A 21,467-nucleotide genomic window follows, 5' to 3' on the forward strand; every position below is an offset into this window, starting at 1 on the left:
TATAACGACAGACAGCTGCTTCCACTTTCTAATGTGCCCTAACTTAGATCACTGAAAGAATTGTCAGCACTCAGAGAAACACACAAAGATAACACAGCCAGCTGCCATGAAGGGGGAAACAGCACAGCTCAGAAGAAATGGGATTTGTTCCATTTGCATGATGCTGGCTCCCTTGGGCCCCTTTCTTTCAAATCCAAAGCACAAAAGACAACACTTAACATATTTGCTTAAAGATGACAACCTCATGTTGATTTCATTTGGATGTAACAGTGTCAGGATTACAGATATAAGAATATATTATATCTGTAACAGAGACTGACAAATGTATCCATCAGTGAAACTGTCTGATTCATCTGCTTATACAGCCATTTTACCATCCCAAGGGTGCCATCTAAGTAGTAACTTTAGAAGACTGAAGGTCTAATTTTATTACACTACATTTCAACCTACTAAACAATATTATTTCTAAAATAGATCATTTTTATTGGAAGTCTCCCTGATGAAAAATCCAGTAGACACCGGAGAATTTATGAACTGTATGGGTCCTTTGAACTCAATATACTGCCCATTTTAAGCAACTTTCTTTATACATCATCAAAACCTAAGCTCAAATAACTGAAATTGAGTTAAAAACATATAAGATTATGATACCTATTTTAATATTACATTGTAGTCTGACACTATTTGAATATCTGCTGTTCGTCAGTCCGTCACTATTTAGAGTGCTTCTTGCTACAGTTCGGCATCAGTAAAAGAGTTTCTTCAATAGAAACTCCATGAATAATTATTGTTCTTCTGTACAGTTTGACCAGCTATGCAATCTAATTTTTGGTTGAGGTTTTCTTTGGGCACTCCAAAAGTCACATGAAAGTGACTGAAAGCCGAACACGCTACTCATCGCCTTGCGCTGCAGCATCAGAAAACCGAACTAAAAGGGCGCACGTTTGCAAGATCGCCTGACTGCAGTTTTATGGACTGGCCTCTTTTTTAATCAGATGAAACAATTAGGCCATGGTTAGACTCCTTCTAGTTTCAAATGCATTACACCGAACTGTCTGATGGCGAAAGCATCCCCCTCCACCCCCCAACACCACCAAGTGACTCTGCATAATGATCCCTACGTGAACTGCTTTGTCTAGAGGAACTCGAAACTGCTTGTTGCTATCTGCTGCCACCAAGAACTGCACTGTAATTCACTAGATTGAAGTTGTTTTGTAAAATGGAGTTAACTGCTGTACGTGGAATTTCAGCACAGCAGATGGTTACCAATCATTATTTTCAATTTGTTTAGTTTCAAGCAATGGGGCTGGGAGGAGCACACGAATGGGGCGGGAAGTTAGGTTAGATACCCTGGCTTGCAATGCAAGTAGTGCTAGATAGCATACCATTAAAAGGAGAAAAAGAAAAAAAAAAAAGCCTATGCTCAGAACTGCAGCAAAGCTAAGCAAAAAAAAAAAAAAAAAAAGGTATAAAATCAGATTTTATACATATATTTGGATTAAAAAAAATAAAGAATATAACATATAAAAAGGGGCACTTACTGATCAATCATTCTCTGTTCAAGAGTTACCTTACGTTTTAAATACTGGCAATGGACTCTAAAGTTTCCAAAGGTAAATTGTCTCTATTCACATTTTGCCATCATTCAAGTTTAAATCACTCTCTACTATAAGTGGATCAGTTGTTGAACTGGAAATAGAAAAGGGACCATTTATGGACAAGTGCACATGAACAGAAATTAAGCTGTAAATATCTGGGCTGGGCCATTATTGTAGTCCAGAAACATCTTCTGTGTTCAGGTAATTGCTTAGATGATTTATAACTTACTGTTTCTAGTAAAAATGGTTTAAAGAGAAATTTGGAGCCTGAATTCTAATATGAAGATGGCCTTGCTCTTGCTTTCATTTGTTCAGGAGAAAAAAAAAAAAAAAAAAAAAAAAAGCTTTGCCGTTTTTCTCCCCTCTCCTATGTTTAACAGGTACAACGTTCCACCACAAGGACAAAATTCACACTTTTCTAAATTCAGGCCAGAGGCACAGCACATACCCTTCCAGCAACAAAAACTGGAGACCATCCATTCAGCTTATATTTGAGTTGTTCAATGCTTCCCATCAGAATTAATTTTGAATTATTTTCCCCGCATAATTACTTTTTTTTAAAAAAAAAAAAAAATCCTATAAACTGTACCAATACATTCACAGCACATGCACTTGTCCCTGCTATTCTGATCCATCAGAGAGTCAGTTAGCTCTGCCTGCTACTGCAATGCCATGGGCGACATGGGTCGAGGCCCTCCACAGTGGGCACCTCACTGGCACGCAGGAGGGACCACAGCCACCGGTGTCCCTCACGGTGACATTTCTGGCTCCAAGACTTGCTTCCCCCCATTCACTTCAACACAGTCAGATATTTTTGGCTTTCAGAACAAGCTGTTAAAGCCACCCATTTGACAAGGTGGAAGAGAAAGGCCCAAGATATTGAGGTTTGGAGGATAACGATGAGGGATATGCTTGGATGATACCAATTCTCTACTGGCAGTTAGGAAAAAAAAGATTACTCTCTCTCAGGCAGAACAGCGGGGACAGTGTCTGACTGTAAACAACTCTGTCATCAAAAAACTTGGTTATTTAAGACTGACCAGATACCCTAACTATATTTCCAACACTTTTCCATGACAGCTAAAGCTTATTCTAAGAGTACCCCTAACCCTGCAGAGATTAGGTTTGTAAAGGAGTTAACCATGCTGCCCTCCAGGTGTTACACATCCTTTTTTATTGAGGTTTCTGTTACGCTGGGCAGTTTACTGCACAGATCCAACATGCAACACCGAAGGAAGGAACAAGTTAGCAACCTGGGTGTATGCCAAGGTTGAAGTAACATACTAGTGACCATCTCAACCCCTTGGGAAAAAGTGGATTAGATGAATCACAAAACAATGTCACCATTATTTCTCCAGTAAGTTAACTATCCCTTGGCCACAAGTGATCAAGACATAAAAAGTGTGACTTAGTACCTTCACAGATTGTGCTCTGTCTTGGAAATTTTTTTCCCTGGCATCTCCATAAATGGCAATTATCCTTAGACTGACAAAAACTCTGACATTTTGAGGCAATGGAAAACTTTGCATATGGGTTTGCATCAACCTAGGAACATACTAAATAAATCTTCCAAACTGTTCAATGGTTATTGTCAAACTCCACCAAGAAAATTTGGTCCAGTATCACCTGTAAAGCAGATACCATACACTTCATAAACCTTTTTTTTTTTTTTTTTTTTCCCTTAAATTACTTTTAAAGAAAAGGTTGGAAAGCTAAATAGGAATTGAGCTTAGGTCTCCTGATTATAGGCCAGGTGACCTACAAAATAAACAAACCTAACCCCCTTAATTTTTGTTGGATTCTTTCTGTTTTTCCTTATGTTGTACTTAAACATAGAAACTCAACAACGCAGTTAAGCTTCATGGCTCAACAGTAAATGTGTAGCTAAAATGCTGTATTCATGCAATTAAAAAGCAAAGTTTGCCCAGAGTAACAGGCCTCTCTGTTCAACTACCTGGACGACTTAATGAAGTCATCAGAAGGAGTTATTTTCCTCCTTCTGAAGTGTACATGCTCCAATGACATTTCAATTCAAACTCATATTTAAAAATGCTCAGGCAGAAAGTGCCCAAGTTAAACCAGTATGCTTTTAGGGAAAGTGATATACTTGGTTAATGACACTCGATGTGACAAAATTTTCTTAAGTATGTATTTCTCCCTAAACATACTCATGTTCTTAAACCAAAACTAAAGTATGAATTGGGGCATGTCTTCATTTATGGTACCAAATCCAAGAATACTTGCTGGTTTGTCCTACATCAGTAGATCTAAGGAAAACTTAAAGCAGACTATCATTCATTTGAATCATTGGAAACCTGATTTCTAATGGTGATATAGTGGAGTAGAGAACTATAGTCAAACATTTGAGTTGGAGAACAAGTATGACTTCACATAAATATCAGTCAGTAACTACAGTCCATAGCAGAAAAAAAAGCTGTAATACGGCATTTTGTGAGAGAAAATGGTTGAGCAATTGAATCTGGGCAACTGGAGTAGGGTTAACTGGGTTTAATCCCACCTGAATTATTTATTATCTATATTTTGGTACATAACAAATTTTAGTACCTAATTTTGCAAGTCTCAAATACTGTGCACTGGCTTCCGTAGTCTCTACTACAGTAAAGAGCAGCGTATTCCTAAAGAAAGATTTCAACCAGGTGAAGAAATAACTCTAAGTGAGCCATATGATTATACCATAGTGGATTTGAGTCTTTACTTCCATAAAGATCAACACTAGAGGGAGAAAAAAAAAAGAGCAAACAGTATAACAAATACAAAAGCCTTCCCCTAGGTTAAAAAAAAAGACAAAGAAAATAAAAGAAAAGCAAATCACTTACTATAGCAAAACTCCAGGAATAACAAGGAATACACAGAGAAATTGTACTATGCAATGCAAATGGGATTGTCTCTGTAGGTGCCAGTATTAAAATGTTCTGCTGATGGTTGTGCGGGTGAGGGTCTGGCAGAGGAGGTTATTGGCATGCCCTCTAGAGGCTGGATGTCTGGCCAAGGAACTTTTCAGCAGCGACTAAAATTCAGAGGCAGCCACCAGAACTGGATCTGTAAGCAGTGCTTACTCTTTTTATTTTTTTTTAAGCATATTTTATGTACTCTAAGACACTGCAAGTATTAATACAACAAACCAAACCTCTATAGGATTCCTGTCAAGTATAAATACATGCATAAACACAAGATATAATTGAAAAAGTCTTTGCTTAATGAGCTCATGGGTGCTTTGGCACAGTGCATAAAATTTAGATTTGAAATTTTAAGATGATATATCAATTCCCACAGTTGGGCTGTGGACTCAAAATTAAAAAAATAAAATCTATTCAGCATCAGTTCAGATTCAGGTTACTTTTACTGTAACATGGAGCCACACCCTACAAATACCAACAATAAATTTGTTTATCACCCACCTGTGTGCTCATAAAGTGTGCATCTTTTTAAAGGCAAAAACATCTCAGGGTATAACCAGGGTCAAATTTTGCATTGGCTGTAGGTAAAAAGCTCTAATATACCTAGTCAATCATACGCTAGTTGATTAGCACTTAATAACTCAGCCCAACAAGCATACCACCAAGTGGAATTTGGTGCACAAGTGCAAATGGATAGATTTTTTTTTTTTCTTAAACTGTACGTGATTTTTATCCTTATTATCTTACTACTGACAGCAAGTAAGTCTTATTACAGCTAAGCAGGAAACAAACTTGCTTGACTGAAATCCAGCATTGAACTATCCATGACACTTTAGAAACCATACACTAGTAAATTATATTAAAACATAAAAGAAATTCCTCCCGAAAGTAGTTATCCTATAAGAAACATAGATATACAAGGTTTCACTTCTTTCAGTGCCTTTTTACCACATAATGAACATGTTAATAGTTATCTAGTCACAGTCTTTTGCTTAAAATATTTACAAAATACTCCAATTTGATACTGGTTGGAATATATAGTAAAAGGAAAAACCACAAGGAAAATAGTTATTTTCACCTCTAAAAGGATAGTTAAATGATAAATTAACATCATTAATGTAAACCTCATTATTGCAACTACACAATACTATCATGCCTATTCATACTTAATTTTCGTGTAGAAATCACATTATACAACACAGCATATAATCGGTTCTGATTGGGGGTAGGAGAGAATCAGTCGTTAACTATGACTAAAATGACCAGTTTTCCAGTGCAGTTGCCTTCTAATTAAATCTAAGTGTGGAGCACAGTCATTGAGATATGCTATAATGATTTGCTTGGATGTATTTTTCCCTTTTGTTTTTTCCCCTCTACTTATCAGAATACCTCACACCTTTCAAAACTAGAGCAGGGTAAAAAAAAAAAAAAAAAAAAAAAAGGGCTTCTGTCAGATGCCATGCCAAGGCATGTATTACTCACCATCCTTCCGCCCACATTCAGGAACGCAGCTCATCTATTTCTTAACTCTTCCCACTAACAGGTACTAACGCAAAAGCTCAGAAGAGCACCTCAGTTGTTCTTTCAACTAAACTGCCAGCAAAATAAATACAGTTGTAAGACTCAATGCTGCATCAAAGCTACAGTGATTCCTGTATTTGCTGTTAGGGGTTACACCCAAACCCAGTTCTGCTCCAGAACAGCTTCCAGCTGAGCATCCAACAATGCCAGTACTGTACTCAGGAGCAAATATCCAGAGAGCCTGGCACCCCAGGAGCATATTAAGTGGGCACAAATTTCTCCTCAATTTATGGCTAGTATTTCCTATAAGATCAGACTTAGAGAAGAAATAACTTATTATATCAGAGTCTCTTATCTCTACAATGAAAGACTGCAGGTCACCTGGTAGAGAACACAACAGATATTAAAATGATTATAGCCTTGATCTTAGTCAGAAGATAGAATTACACGTGTGTTGGTAGAGATGTCAGTAAGACCACGCAGAATGGCACTTTTCTGGATTTTAGAAGCACAGTATTTCTACATTTACTATATTTCAAATACAAAAGAGTTTCACAGTGGCAGGGTAAAACCAAGAGGCTAGGAACAGGGCGGGGGGCTGGGAGACGTGGGCAGGCAGAGAGAGAGGGGAGCACAGAACAGCTTTGAAAAGCCAGGAAGGAGAGCTTCTGTTTCTCTGCAATGGGTTTATATCAGCCAGGCTTAAATAATGGTATTGCAAATTGAGGCCCAGGGGAATTTGGAGTGTACAAGTGAGCTTTTGTTCACCAAACCCCAAAAGGTATGTGGGAGATTTGGGGGTTTGTTTCCATTTAAACGGCATATATATTTCTAAACCATAAGTTAAACTGTTTTGTTCTGTTTATTGTACAGCCTTGTTGATCCAGTCCCTGTTATGAAAAATATTTTTCCTAGCCAATATAGTGACAACTCTTTAAAGTAACAATTATCTGTTACTGTACTCGGTGCTTTCATTTACTTCCCTTCAGAACTTTTGAACAAGGAAGCAACAAATCTAATGTAACAAACCTCATGAGGGAAAAAAAAAAAAAAAAGACAGTGGGGTATGGGGAAGAAACAGAAAAAAGAACATGGCTAGAAGTCATTTGAAGGGATGGAAGCCTTCCAGTGTGAACGCATAAGCTAATTGGTATGTTGTGATTTTAAAACATATTCTGTTATCAAAGCAAAATAGAAATCTGTAGTAGAAAAAAAAAATCTTATTCTTAAATCTTTAAAGCAGGTGAACAAAAATGTAGGCATATACAAACATACACCTCTACTCCCCCATCCCCACACATATGCACATATACAAAACTGGGTTAGTCCCCTGTAAATAGGCTTAGCTCCTGTAAATATATCTCAGGGTTTTAGGTGTACTTTTTCATACTGTAAGATTTCTATACAAAACCAGTTTAATCTAACTCCCTCTGATTATTATTAGAAACTCATTATTTGAGGACATCTATCTTTACAGTAACTGTGTACCATTAAGGAGCACAATGCCTGTAATTGTTTAAAAAAGCCATGGGGGGCGGGGGGGGGGGGGGGGGGAAGGAGAAGGGAGAAGAGGATCAGGAGGAGGGAGAAGGTAACTAAAGGAGAGTTTGCAATTAGAACAGCATCACCTACTCTGCATTTTGCTCCTTGGAACATTTACACCATAACAAACTGAGTGTAAAGTTTCCTCCATCCAAAATCATAAATGAGTCATTTGTTATACCTTTACATAACACGTGTATTCTTGTCCTAATGAATTTAAAACATGTTCTTACAACCACCAGGAAAAATCAAAAGCTCTATTTACTCTATCACACAGCATTAATACCTCAAGAGGGAGATTGTAGCATTTAAGAAGTAGAAATAAAGCTAATGCCTACCATTTTCTGGGGAAATTCCTTATAACACCCATCACCTGGCTTCTACGATTTGTTGCACACCTGCATATCCAAAGTCAATACAAATTACAGGGACTCAACGCCTCTGGTAAATGAGCACTCAAAAGTGGAAACCTGAATTGCACTTGCTGAGATGCAATACTATGTGATGTTATCTCAGCCACTCAGAGCCTTCAAGCTCAAACTGCAGCTGTTGTAGCAGCTCTGAAACAGAAAGGAACAGTAACTTTAGCCAAAAACGACTTGCCCATCATGAATGAAAGCAACGACTTCTACTATCTCTAAACAGCTGACACCTTGGGGGTGGAGAAAAGAAGTGTGTTTGCTAATTACTCAATAACAAAACATCTTTCCTTAATTTGTGATGAAAATTATTACTCCAAATGAGTACTAGTGTCAGTTTGTCTGTTATTCTGTACCATATGGATAATCTGCTCGGCGATGGAAGAAATATCACATTATAACTCTGAACATTTCTAACTAGTGAAAACTTTTAAAATGTCATTCATTAAGGCACTAGTTATTCACAGTCTCTACAAGCACATGATGAGATACCTTTTACCTACATCCAACTTTAAAATATAATTTAAAACCCGCTTGAAACAAAGGCTTCTCAGACTTGCTTAACTATGTGTCTCAACAAAGATGCTCTCTGCATATTAAAGTGTGCCTTTGATATGACTGTCGCATTGACAAATGCTAGGGGCCAAATAATGAGAAGTGCTCCATACCCCTTGTTACATAGGATTTACTGACTTTCAGCTTCAGGTCTCTACCAACACTAACATTAATCTGAATAATAGATTAAATTTCTTGATAAGATTACTATGGTATTGTCTAAGTTAATGTTATTGCTAAAGTTTTTAAACCGAAAGCAGAAAAATACACCAGTGTTGTAGCATAAAGTACGCCTACACAAGACAGGAGTATGAACTGAAATGAAATTAATGAAAGTCAAAGAACAAAATGAAAATCAATGATTAAAAAAGGTTAATTGCTGCGTGAACTGTTTCCAAAATATATTTATTTCTGCCTTTATCTAAGGCAAAGAGTAAGCAATAAAGAATTATCAGAAATTCTATAAAGATATGAAAAATTACTATCTTTAAAATAGAATATCTGCCTATTTATAGTATGCTCAATACAGCACTAGCATGGATGTGTAGTTAGAATAAAGCTGCAGATCTAACAGTAGTAAACATAAACCCACTTAATTTTGTAAATTAAGTGTACATTCAGATGAAGAGTTTGCAAATTTACAGTCTCCTTTCATATTAAAAGTAACTAAATCTTGCTAGTTTAAACCCAGCAATTCTCTGACTGTGAATGGGGACATCCAGATCAGATTATCACAGGTGACTTTAAGCATATATTACTTTCATAGAAACAGTACACACATTTGAATGTCTCTATTTTAATCTATCAGTTCAGCAAACTCTGTGTGTATTTTAAATAAAACAATTTTATAGAGTGAAAGAAAGGATTAATAAAAACATTGCACTATTCTTTTAGAGCTGCAAGAGGAAACAGAATTGTATTCATATGCCAGAGTGTATTTCTACAATACTGTATATAGTGATGTGGCCCACAAATGCCAACAACAAGGAAAATAGGATCAATTCTTTTCCTTCTCAGAAACAATTTTATAAGCATCTGAGTTCCCAAAGACATAAAAGAATTGTTACTTTTCTGAGATCTTTTGATATTGCTCTTCATGGTGGAGCTATCCATGAGTGATGGGAAAGATCTCTTTTGAAAGTAAATGGTGCACCTTCAAGTATGTTCAGATACAGCTTTGCTGTTCCTTTCTATGTTTCTCAAGTTCTACTTGAAAAGGATGCTTGATTTTTCAAAATTTGGTTTAGGTATCGCAATGGGATACCTTCTATCAGTCAGTGCTTGCAAACTTTATTCTTCCAGCATAGAAACTAGCTGTTTCTTTCTCTGTCAACACAGGAGGCTTAAGTAATCAGGTAAATCTAAAGAAGACAGAGGACATTAACCTGCACTTTCTCAGAATCTGTGATGAGTAAGTTCATACTTTCAACATGACCACACTGAGCTGTAAGGTATATAAATAGCTACTTTTCATGTAAAAGCACAGCAATCACATAAGTTTGTACAGCAGAGCTATCAGTTCATAAGATTTTAAATGTCAATATTGATACTATTGTCAGAGATTAATAATTTCTGCATATAACTTTATCATTCCCATCCACCCTCTGCTGTCAGTAATATAAAGCATTTGTTGGCTCTTCCCCTCACCATGTCTCCAGAAGAAACATACACACAGTAACATCTGTTGTACTGTCTAGGAATATTTTTCAGCAGTAGAGTTCTCATAGTTTTATTAAGTGATAATTCAAGCTCACTGTATAAATGCTTTTTATTAATGACTTGTTTGTATGCTAGAATGGAGGAGACAGAAGAGGAAAAAACTCTCAGAGGAAAACAGAAATGTTATATTTCCAACATATTAAAAGGCAAACAACAGTTCTAAATCGGGCAAAAAAAACCCTGAATGAGGGCATGAAAATACATTCCTGCCACAAACCCCTGTAACCCGCCAGGTCCAGCCCCTTCTCCCATGTCTTCTCAATACTCATTTTCAGATTCCGTTTAAATTAGGAGGAGTTACGCAAATATGCATTAATGTGTCCCTTAAGTATTTTATCACACTGAAGATGAGAAACAAAAAGTTTAATTATGACCCATACTGGAGAATCACTCATTCAAACCCTGCTTAATTAGATGTGAGACAGCTATCTTAGATCATGAAGTTTGACCACAGTATGCTCTTACTGCTAGAGTATTAATGCAAATAAGATACAGATTACTGAAACCAATTTATCATCACCAATTTATCATCACCAATCTATAACCAGCTTGACACATGCACACGTTCAAAAATATCACACAAAATAAATTGTGGCATACATCTTCATGCATTGAGCAATTCATATACAGAAAATGAACCATATGCTTTCACAAAGACTACATGATGTGTTAAAAGTAGAATATGAAAGGGTTAAAAACAGATAACAAAGTCCAAGCAATATGTGATTTCAAGGTACTTGGAGCAAAAATGGAATTGCATCACCAAAGTGTGCTGTCACATCAAAGTAATTTCAGCATTTTTGTCCATATCATTTTCAGAATATTTATAATTTAACTAACAACATACTAGCAGTATGTTTCTCAGTAACAGTTAAATAATATGAATGGTAATTGCTATTTCAATGTTTCATGGCGCATCGGACTACACGCATCATAGACTATTATAAAGAAAATATTTTTAAAATTAGCCAGTGACACGACATTCATCTGTAGTTGCATTATTTTTAATTTTAGCTGAGATAGATGAAACTTTATTCCATAGGCAGAAAAACAGTTTAAAAAACAAAGTTTTATTCCACTATTTAAAAATAATGCTTGGCTGTTCCTTCTATTGTACAAATACAACAGCCATTGTAGTAAGAAGTGTTGCTTATATGATTAAACAGATAGTTCAGTATTATGATATGTTTGACAGGTACTGTTACTAGCACTATAGGAACAGACATACAATATTGTTATTACCATACTGTGTGTGCCGATACCTCATAGCAATATAACTCAGCAAAAGGGAAGCACAGACTCCGCGCTTTCATCACTGCAGACGTCTCAGTGTGCTCTTAATCAGTGGTGCTTTCTGCAGGTTGCACTTTCTAGTATTCTTCCCATTCTCAAACTGACCTGTCAAAGCCCGATCTCCACCCCAGCTTCTCAAGACTTTGGTCACCAAGATCAACCAACTATTTCTCTTTACATTTTACCCTCACTTGTCACACAGCGAGACCAACATCAACAGGTATTTAGAAGCAATAGTAGTGAAGTCCACTTGTATTTAGTAGGTTGCTGCAAACACAAATTATCTTCTAAGAAACATAATACATATTACACGCATACTCTTTAACATGCTGATCAGGGGGGTGGCAGGTACAATTATTAAAGGACTGAAAGCCTTAGATTTCCTTTGACCTCCATTACAGTCTAGGACTCTCTGCTACTTGAAGGACAAGATTGTATTTGTCGAACCTATGGTAACATATTGCAAGTGGATTTTCTCTGTTCTTCTGTATTAGCTATCATCCTTTAAAGGAAAGCAGTTTCACTATGGGAGAGGTGTATGTTCTTTTGAGATTCAGAGACATTTTTTTTTTTTAAAGAAAAATTGAATGATCTTAAGGAATTTTTTTTATGCTCACATTTCTCACACACTCTATAAAAATATCATTGACATGGGGTGAAAAGGTCGCATGCCTCACAGAAATGGAACCAAGTACTCCAGTAAGGTTTTTCACCTGGAAAATATCCCTATAACTAATTCTATGTATTGGAAAATTTTTATTAATATTTTAGGAACAAAAAAAACTCCAGGCCTTTTCCCAGCCTAGAGTTCCCTGAAGTGATCTTTCCCGTAAGGAAGATAAGTTTCCACTTAGAGGATAGCATCTCTAGCAGCAAGAGTTTAATACTCTGCAACAATATCAGGGATACACAATCCTGAATTTACAGCTCTTCAAATTACTTTTATAGCTATACTGTTCATTTTGGATCAGATGCTTATCTAAAATTCCATATATTTTGGTAGCCATAACATCTGATTTAAAACATCTTCTAATAAGCCAAAGAATGGTACTAAAAGACACACACACACACAAAAAAAAAAAAAAAAAAAAAAAAAAAAAAAAAAAGGAAGAAAAAAAGCTTAAAAAAAAGGAAGTCACAGTGGGCCAGATTCTGGGAGCAGTAAATTACTGTAGCTCTTTAAAGTTAAACTATTTTACACCAGCTAAGGATCAGGCCCAATACACACAATTTCACTTCAAAGTTGATTTTCTTTTCCACCTGAATAGATTTTGCTTCTCATCTGCTCTGTTAAGAACACATGAGAATTTCTAATTAGTTTATTCCAAATTCTTTTTACAGTAACTTTTATGCCTTTTCTTATCAATGACTCAGGAGGAGAAAAAGGTGATGACTGATCAATTAATCAAGCTTTATTGACATACAATATTCCTCAATACTTCAGAAATGTCTGCAGAACAATTTCCTCCAATCATAAGATCAATGAATCAATGTAAAACCCCAGTAATTAAGTTTATCAACTCAGTATCAATACATCTGGCACTTTATAAAAGTATTATGTGAAGTTTGTTCTCTTAAGGGATATATTGATTGAGGGCAAAGAGCCAAATATTTCTATTATTAGATCTGGGAATGCTAGATCAAAACTCATTCTGTTATAAACAACATACAAATATTTCATATACACAGATCTCATACTGATTCTGTACCATTAAACACACTTCTAACAAGCAGATAAGCCTATTAATTGATGATTAAGACTACGGGAAGATTAGTCATTTTATTTAATGCTTCTTGTATGCATTCATTGAACAAATATATTGACAGGAACTGCACAGAATCATTTTCCTCTAGGAATTATATTTTTAAAAAGGAATAGAGCATCTAAACAAAAGTAGATTTCAAACCTTGTTCATGCAGCATAAAATAGCGTTAATTAATTAATTAAATTTTGAAACTACAGCTTTGCGGTCTAAAGGAGATTATCACATAGAGTAGTTATTAACTGAAAGGTGAACAATAAAGCCTAAAGATGACGCATCTGGTAAGAGCCATATTAAAAACTAAAACAAGGAAAAAAAAACACTATCCAAGTGTTTTACAGTTTAATTTTTAAAGGGCTAGTACACAACCTATTCCGGAATATATTTTTAGTTGCTATCTCTTACTACATATGCCTAAGTAAGTAGGGCACAAAAGTTCATGAAGTGCCATTTTATCAATTATAAGAAAAAAAGTAGTAGGCTTTTTATATCAAGAAAAAAAAAAAAAAAAAAAACAAACGAATAAACCAACAAACAAAACACCACACAAAGATTTTTTTGGCTGTGCTTAAATAAAAAAAAGTCTTAAAGAACAGCGAATGACATAAGACTGTCATTTTTTACCATGAACTGTATGATGAAGATATTAATAACAATTCAAGCTTCTTATTTCTAAAATACTGATAGAATAAGAGAAGCAATGATCCCTGTGCTTTCACTGATGTTGCAATAAATAAAAACAATTTGATCGAGTACTGAAGGTATCTTATTATGAAGGGGGGGAAATAATGACAAAAAACCCAAACCCACCAGATTTGTGTAGGAGTCACATCCTGTTACAAACATCAAACAATGAGCCTTTATTACCATGCTATGATTCCTTCATTTCAAACATGATTAATTAGCAAGTATAACACTCACCAAAACTCCCACCACGCTGCTGTTTGCTGCCTATTTGCAAATGGGTCTCTATCAAGTATCCATAAGCAGTATTAGTCTCATTTATGACACTGAAGAAAAGAAGTCAAAGCATCCTGCTTTAAGGAAGATTTTGCTCATACCTTAGCCAAAAAAGAAAAGAAAACAAAACCCCAACAACAAAGAAACAACAAAATCCTCTTTTGCCAAAGGGATTCCTTGATAATCCAAACACAAACTTCATGCAAAATTAAAAACTTTTCTAAAAAGTTGCTAAACAATTAAAAGGTTGAAAATACGTACAGATAAAAGTCTTTGTTTTGGTCCTTTTTATTTTTTTTTTTGTTACTTGAAATCTCAATTTTATATTCAATTTGAAATGCACTGCTTCTGTTGAAAATGAAAGTGTGGTTCTTATGTCAAAAATGGAAACAAAAAGAGGATAAAGGGAAGACATATTTAACAGGACTCCTAACATGTTTTAAGCTGCGCAAACAGATACCTTCAAATGTACCTTACTTGCAATAAACATTACTTTGGCAGTAAAAGAAACTTTGCTTCATGGGGAGGAGAGGTGGAAACTGAGACTACAAATACATAAAAAGAAACAAGACTGAGATGAGACAAAAAAAAAAAAAATCTGAAATTGCCTTCTCAAGCTGAACTCTATAAATACCACCACAAAAACGATGGAAAAAGGTTCAATTTGAAAGCAACAGATGTATCTCTAAGCAAGAAAATATCCTCAATGAAATAATGCAGAGATATACAGAGAGAATCTCTGAAAGTATGAAAAGAGATGCCTGGGTGGCAAAGCTAAAGTTTCAACATGAAAATAAAAATTAGGGAAAAGATCCGATACCTCCTTGGTTTACCAGCTCTGTATCACAGATACTTGATGATTTTGTCACGCCCAGAGCAGAGTCATTTTTAAGTGCAAATCAGTCCTACTCTCTCCAGCTTTTTCAATTTTATAAATTTGGGATCAAAAACATCAAAGCAGCTTCCACTTCGGACCTAACTTTTAGAGGATCAATGTGACAAGTCACTGCTTGATAGATGTTTCTCTTGATAAACGACTTGTTCAAAAGAGACATTGTAGCTTTCATTTCCTGACCACAACACACTTTTAATTTGCAACAGCAGAGCTGCTCGAGTGTGACTAGTTCCCACTTTCCAGCCCTTCAGGATTGTGGCACTGTCAGACCACATACATGGGCAAAACAAAAACTCAGAAAGAGGTGCATCCACAACAAGAATTGTAGTAAAACTTTTCTTCAGACAGCAACCTGATTACATTTGATTTCTCCTAACAGTGGGCTTTTAAAGCCCTCTCCCAACCACCTCCAATCTCTAACAAGAGGGGGAAGAGAAATAATATTTGGAAATATATACTTAAGTACCAGAGAATATATACGTAGCTGCCTAATAGTATCATGTTTATTATACATATATATATTACTGCTACTATAATAATTATTATTATCTGGGAATTGCATTTAACAGTCCAAACTGTCCACACCATCCAATTTGAGCTCTCAGCCTACTGTCCGATTCCCGATTTAAAATTTATAAATGTAATATCCTCCTCATCACAAGCAGCAGTCCAATCTGCTCTGAATATATATTACAGCTTTAACATCACAGAGGGAAATCTCCCATCTGGCAATCACATTCGCTCCAACAGCTCTAGGAAAAAAAAAAAAAAAAAAAAAACCACCACGTTCCGCTCTCGCTCGCTCGCTCTCCTCCTTAAAACATTTCTCAGGGCAAATTATGTGCATCTAAAATAAACAGTCGCCTTATTGATCGCTTCAAAGTCAACAAGTTCTAAATGCAAAATGCAATCAGATCATTCCCATCATATAGCACCTGGGATATGTTTAGCAATATAGTCACCTACAGCACTAAAATAGGAGTGTACATTGTGCAACTGCTCTCTCAATTTCTTTCTTGCATTCAGATATGTTATTATGAGAGATCATCAGCCACACATGCCAGACCTCCCCCTTATCCCAAACACACACACACACACACACACACACACACACACACTCACTCACTCTCCCTCCATCCTTATTTGATGCTACCACATGCAATTAAAAGTGAATGTACCCCTTTTTGGTTTCACAAAACAGACTAACAGTCACTTCTGTTGTTAGTTCCTTAGACTTAATTGCATACCTAGAGACATACCTACTGCACCACAAGATCTACTGAAATTCTCCATGCTCCATTTTATCTGACTTTTTTGGAGGAGGGGGTGGCGTGGGGGGCTGGAGAGTGACCGTTAAAATGAAGCCAGTTTCAACACCTGATTATTTCATTCTGTTACACATTGAGAACAGAGCAGTGGGAACCAGACACTTGTAAACTAAGCATAAAATACCACTTATTAAACAGTATTAAACATTCGGCCACAACAGTAATTTTGTTTGTTTACATGCAAAACATTCCCTCACCCCACATCAGTTAAAACCTCTAGCAGATGATTACACTGAGAGTAAGAGAGGGAAAAGCAGCTAGAGTTCAAATAAATACTTAGAAATTATTAGTTTGCAAAAGGATAAGATGCATTTTAAGCATGTATGTATGAGAACATAGATGTATAGGTATATATATTCATTGCTACGCATTTTTGCCTTCTCCAGTCACCGAGTTTTACTAATTTACATACCATTGGAGTTCAGTGGTGTATATAGTGCACTACTAGTAACATGCAACTTTAGGTTTTACAACTGAGATCAATGCAATGGACAAAACTAATGCTACAATCGAAGCAGAAATGATAAACAAATGATAGCAAGAGAAAAAAAATGCCTATATGTACAGAAATTAAAATACGCTATTAAACATTAGGTATTTATTACAAAATACTTGCATGCAGAGTCCTCAGTGCATTATCATGCTATTTAAATTTGTCTTTGCTATTTAGATGCAAAGGAAGTAGATCCCAAAACGGACATACCATAAACACTGGTGCTACTGATCATTTCTTGCTGGCAGCACAAAAAGCTGAATTGGATTTTTCACAAGCAGGAATTCCAAAGGTTGCTTTTCATTAAAGCCACTTTTCCTCTCAGCTATCAAATGTCACTGCCTTGAAACGTGGGCCCTTTCGTCAGGTATTCATTTAACCTACATGCATATAATTAAGTGGGAAAGCAACATCAACAAAAAGGGGATCTCAGATCACAAGAGAAGAAAGAAAGGGGAAAAAAAAAAGCACATGACCAGGAATGCAAGTCCATGTCAATTCCACTCACTCCCATTGAAACTAACAAGAGCTCCAGGGAGGATAGTAATAGGATCAGTGGATTGTATATACCATTAAATTATACATCTTTCTCTCCCTTCTGAGCCAACAATACGCCCACCACGCTGTACCCCCTCCAAGATGATGTGCTTACATTTTACTGCAACAGCTCCTCTGACATATTCGTGCCCCCCCCCCAGCCGAGACACAGCAATTTAAACCTAACTTTTGTTTTGCGAGATTCTTATTTGCACTTATTTACTCAGAAGTTAGTTGCCTCAAAGTCCAGCCCCGCGTTACCTGTGGTTTATTATTTTCAATGCAACTTAAAAATAAATCCAATTAGGAGGAGGAGGAGGTAGGGAGGGAGCTTGCAATCGCGAACTCTTAATCTGCCTACTATTGTTGGCAATGATCAAGGAGGAAAAACCATGCACTGCGATTGTATATCTGTACTTTCCAGACTACGATTAGGAAAGCAGACCAGAGTGTTTAGTATCATAAAACGACTGCAAATTAGGCAAAATATTTAGGGCACGAGCAGGCGATTAAAAAAAATACGCGGCTGTCTCGGAGAGCTTTAAGATTAAATAAAATTTAAAACGATGGTAGGAAGACTAGGAAAAAAAAAAAATCCTCTTACCTGGAGATTTGGTACAAGAACCCGATAGGTTAGAGTAGCATCGATCCGATGTGTTTGCTGATGAATGGGGGCTCGGGTTAAGTGAAGGTGCCTATGATTTGAAATCATTCCAAGTTTTTGAAGGGAAGACTGACTGCAGCCTCTGCCATGTTGGAATTTCAAACCCAAAACAGCTGCTTTGCAAGGAGCCAGCATGCCAGCAGCTGGACGCCTGCGCAGAGCGCCGCCGAGCCAAATTCAAATCACTTTCACGCGAAGAGCCAAAGATCAGTTTTCAAAGGGGGAGCGGCGCGGGGGGCGGGGGCGCTCCGCGGCCCTGCGCGCCGTGGCCGCCGCGTCCCGCGAGGGGCGGCGGGGCGCCCGCGCCGCGGCCCCGCTCCCGCTCCAGCTCCCGGGGCGGCGGGACGGGGGGCAGCGGGCTCCCGCCGCGGCCGCGGCGGCGGGGCTCCCCCCTGGGCGCGGCGGAGCTCCGCGGCGCGGGGCCGGGGGGGGAGGGCCGGGGCCTAGCGGCGGCCCGCGCCCGCGGGGCAGGCGGGCAGGGAGCCGGCGGCGGAGGTTCCCCCCGCTCCGCCGCGGCCGCCCCCCCAGCTCCGCCGCGGCCGCCCCGCGCCTCCCCGCCTGGGGCCGGTGGGGGTCCCGGCTCGGCCTGCGCGGCTGTGCCCTTGCCGGCCGGCTTCTGCGCCGCGTCCCCGGGCGGCCGGTGCCGGGGCTCCCGGGCCGCCACCGCCTCCCGCCTGAGGAAAATGGCCGGGGTGGAAGTGCCCCGCTCGCCGGCGGGCTCGTCCCGGCCCGGGCGGCGGCCGGCGCCGCGCAGACGCGCCCCGTCCCCGCGCTGCTCCCGGGGAGCCCCAGCCAGCTGCCCGCCGGAGCCCGGCTGCTAGCAGCCGCGGCGAGGCATTCCTGGTAGCCGGCAATGGCTGAGGGGCCCCGGCAGCCACACCTCCGCCCGCGCTTCCCCAGCCCCGGCTCGGCGGGGGATGGCAGGGAGCCAGCTACCCCGGCCCACAGCTGCCGGGGACTCCCCTTGCATAAGAGGGATTCCCCGGGGGGCTGTTAGACGGGCTTTACAGCCTCTTTATGCTGGCAGGAAAGGCATAAAGTGGCCACACAGCACAAATTGGGCCCTCCCTCTCACACACCGGTTATGCTGTCTCTCGCAGACGGGTCTTTCTCTGTCTCTCTCCGGCGTGGCCGACCCGCCGTGACCGGTGCTCACGGGCACCCTGCTCCCTTCCACATAATCCCTGTGCACCTCTGCGTGCCCACTTCCCCGTTACCGCAGCCGTGGAAAGGCAAGTGAGGGCTTCCCACGAGATAGATCTACGTTCCCGGTTTTACACCTGATGGGACTATCACAGCATTTTTACCTTCTCTTCTAACGGGGCAGAAGCCACACCGTCCGGATGCTGTTCCTGGGCTCTGGTTTTGGGTCCTCCTGGAGCAGTTTCACTTCCTCTCTTCCTGGTCCTGCTGAGGAGTTGAGGTGGCTTGGAAGGGCTGTTCATCCATCCTGGATGTGGAAGAGACGGATTCAATTTTCTTAGTGAAAAAAAGAAGATGCAGTGGGAGTATGGGCTCTGGAGAAGGCAAAGGAGACCAGTCCCAGGGGATTAGCATCTGTAGGAGTGGGAATGGGCTGGTTTCCTGGATGTTTTCAGTAATACAGTAGGCCGAAATAAAACTCAGTAGTTTGCCAGCAGAAGCTGCTGTGAGCTGTCAGCCAGTCCCCATCCTACTGGGTAATGGAAGAGGGAAACAGAGGAAAGGAAGGCCTATCTGATTAATGTGGCCCATGAAGTGATTCAGTCAACTCAAAATGAGTTTCACAAGCTGAAGACTTTTGGGAGGCCTGAGCCCCTCAGGTAACAAAGCTGTGCCTAGAGATTGGAAATAAAAGGGAAGAACAAAACAGCAAGACAAACTTCTGCTTATTAAGGATATGGAGGGTGTTCCCAGCTCACTTGGACAGCTAGGGATAATGCTAGCACTGCTACATGAGGAGAGCACTGCTAGTGGAATAATAAGGTGTTTCGAAGCAAGGAGCTGCTTCTAGAGCAGATACAGCTTATGCTAGCAAGACTGCTTTTGCTTCCCATTATGTCCCAACTAAAACAAAACATACATGTGGAAAGACAATTTAACTGAACGTTGGGATATAGAGAACTATTTTTAGAACTCACAGCATAGCTATAGCAACAGAAGTCTATAGAAATTCCTTTTAGACAGCCACCCAGAGCAGCCTGCAACAAGAAACCTCACCACCACACCTGCTGTCTCCCAGTCTGCAGCATGTCCTGACACCTTTTCCCTGCCCTCAGCTTTGGGTGGCTACGAGCAATGGGCCCATAGCTTGGATCAGCCCGTTCTCTGTGCAGATAGCCACCCATCATCCCTCCTACAAGAGCTCATGAGTATTAAGTAGCAGCTTTGGCATTAGTGCAAGCAGACAACAGCTCCAAATGCAGGTAGCACACCAGGAGCCTCTGGTGTTCACTAATTTGACCAAAGTAGACATATTATTACACTTAACAGTCTCAGATGCTGAAATCTGCTGCACAGCATATTGCCTCTGCTAGTGTTGCCAGCACCAAGCACTGAAAATAAGATGTCATGGTCCCAAAGTCATCAGGTTGGTCTAAAAATCATATTGTTAAACATAAAAGTGATTCTTTTTGTCTTTGATATTTTATACATCTGGATTCATTTTCCTGTTTTGTTTTGTTTTTCCAAAACCATGGCACTATGCACTTTTTCTCTCAAGTGAAAGGTGAATTTCTTGCATGATTTCAGAACTCCATCACTTGTAGGTATAGAAAAACAATGGCAACTATCATAAAGCGTTATTAGATAGGTACCATTGCTTTTGAAATTTTCTGGCCAGTGAAGAATATATTTGTAAATCTTAATATTGTATTAACCTCAGTATTTTCATTTTATATACCTATATTTTTCTTCCTTTCAGGCTTCTCATGCCACATTAAAATAGCCTGAGTTGAAACAGTAGCCATGCAGTATGTGTTTGTACGGGTTGACATTCACCTCTGTGCAGAAGGTTTACATACCATATTAAGTCCTCATCCTGAGGTCTGAATTAGGTTGAAGTGAAGGCCTTGTTCAGCTCATCAGTACATGGATGAATTCTACTCTTTGTTTAAAATGCCACCAAACAGTTCTTGATCCTTTTGAATGGGAAATTCTCACAGACTTTCAAACTGGGAATGTTACTTTGAGCCTATTTCAACATCTAGGTGAAACGTTCACAATGAAATTCAAAACCACATGAAACTTGCCTGGTTTCAGGTTTTGTTACAAACTCCAAACT

At 38.9% G+C, this 21,467-nt stretch overlaps 1 protein-coding gene across 2 annotated transcripts in view; it reads right to left on the reverse strand.

The window, feature by feature from the left end:
• Positions 1 to 18,284, reverse strand: part of FIGN (fidgetin, microtubule severing factor) — a 104,645-nt gene extending 86,361 nt beyond the window's left edge. The window contains exon 1 of one of the 2 annotated variants that reach the window (XM_033007883.2): positions 18,146 to 18,284. Coding sequence is in view for 1 of the 2 variants with exons in the window: in XM_033007882.2 (XP_032863773.1) it covers positions 17,215 to 17,239 (25 nt within the window). In the remaining variant the exon portion in view is untranslated. Of the gene's footprint in view, positions 1 to 17,214; positions 17,310 to 18,145 lie in introns of those variants that run through there. The other variant, XM_033007882.2, reaches the window with a different exon arrangement.
• Between the last annotated feature and the right edge of the window lie 3,183 nt (positions 18,285 to 21,467).

The sequence above is a fragment of the Tyto alba genome, unplaced genomic scaffold (genome assembly GCF_018691265.1).
Source record: "Tyto alba isolate M040663 unplaced genomic scaffold, T.alba_DEE_v4.0 Super-Scaffold_7, whole genome shotgun sequence".
Lineage (NCBI taxonomy): Eukaryota > Metazoa > Chordata > Aves > Strigiformes > Tytonidae > Tyto > Tyto alba.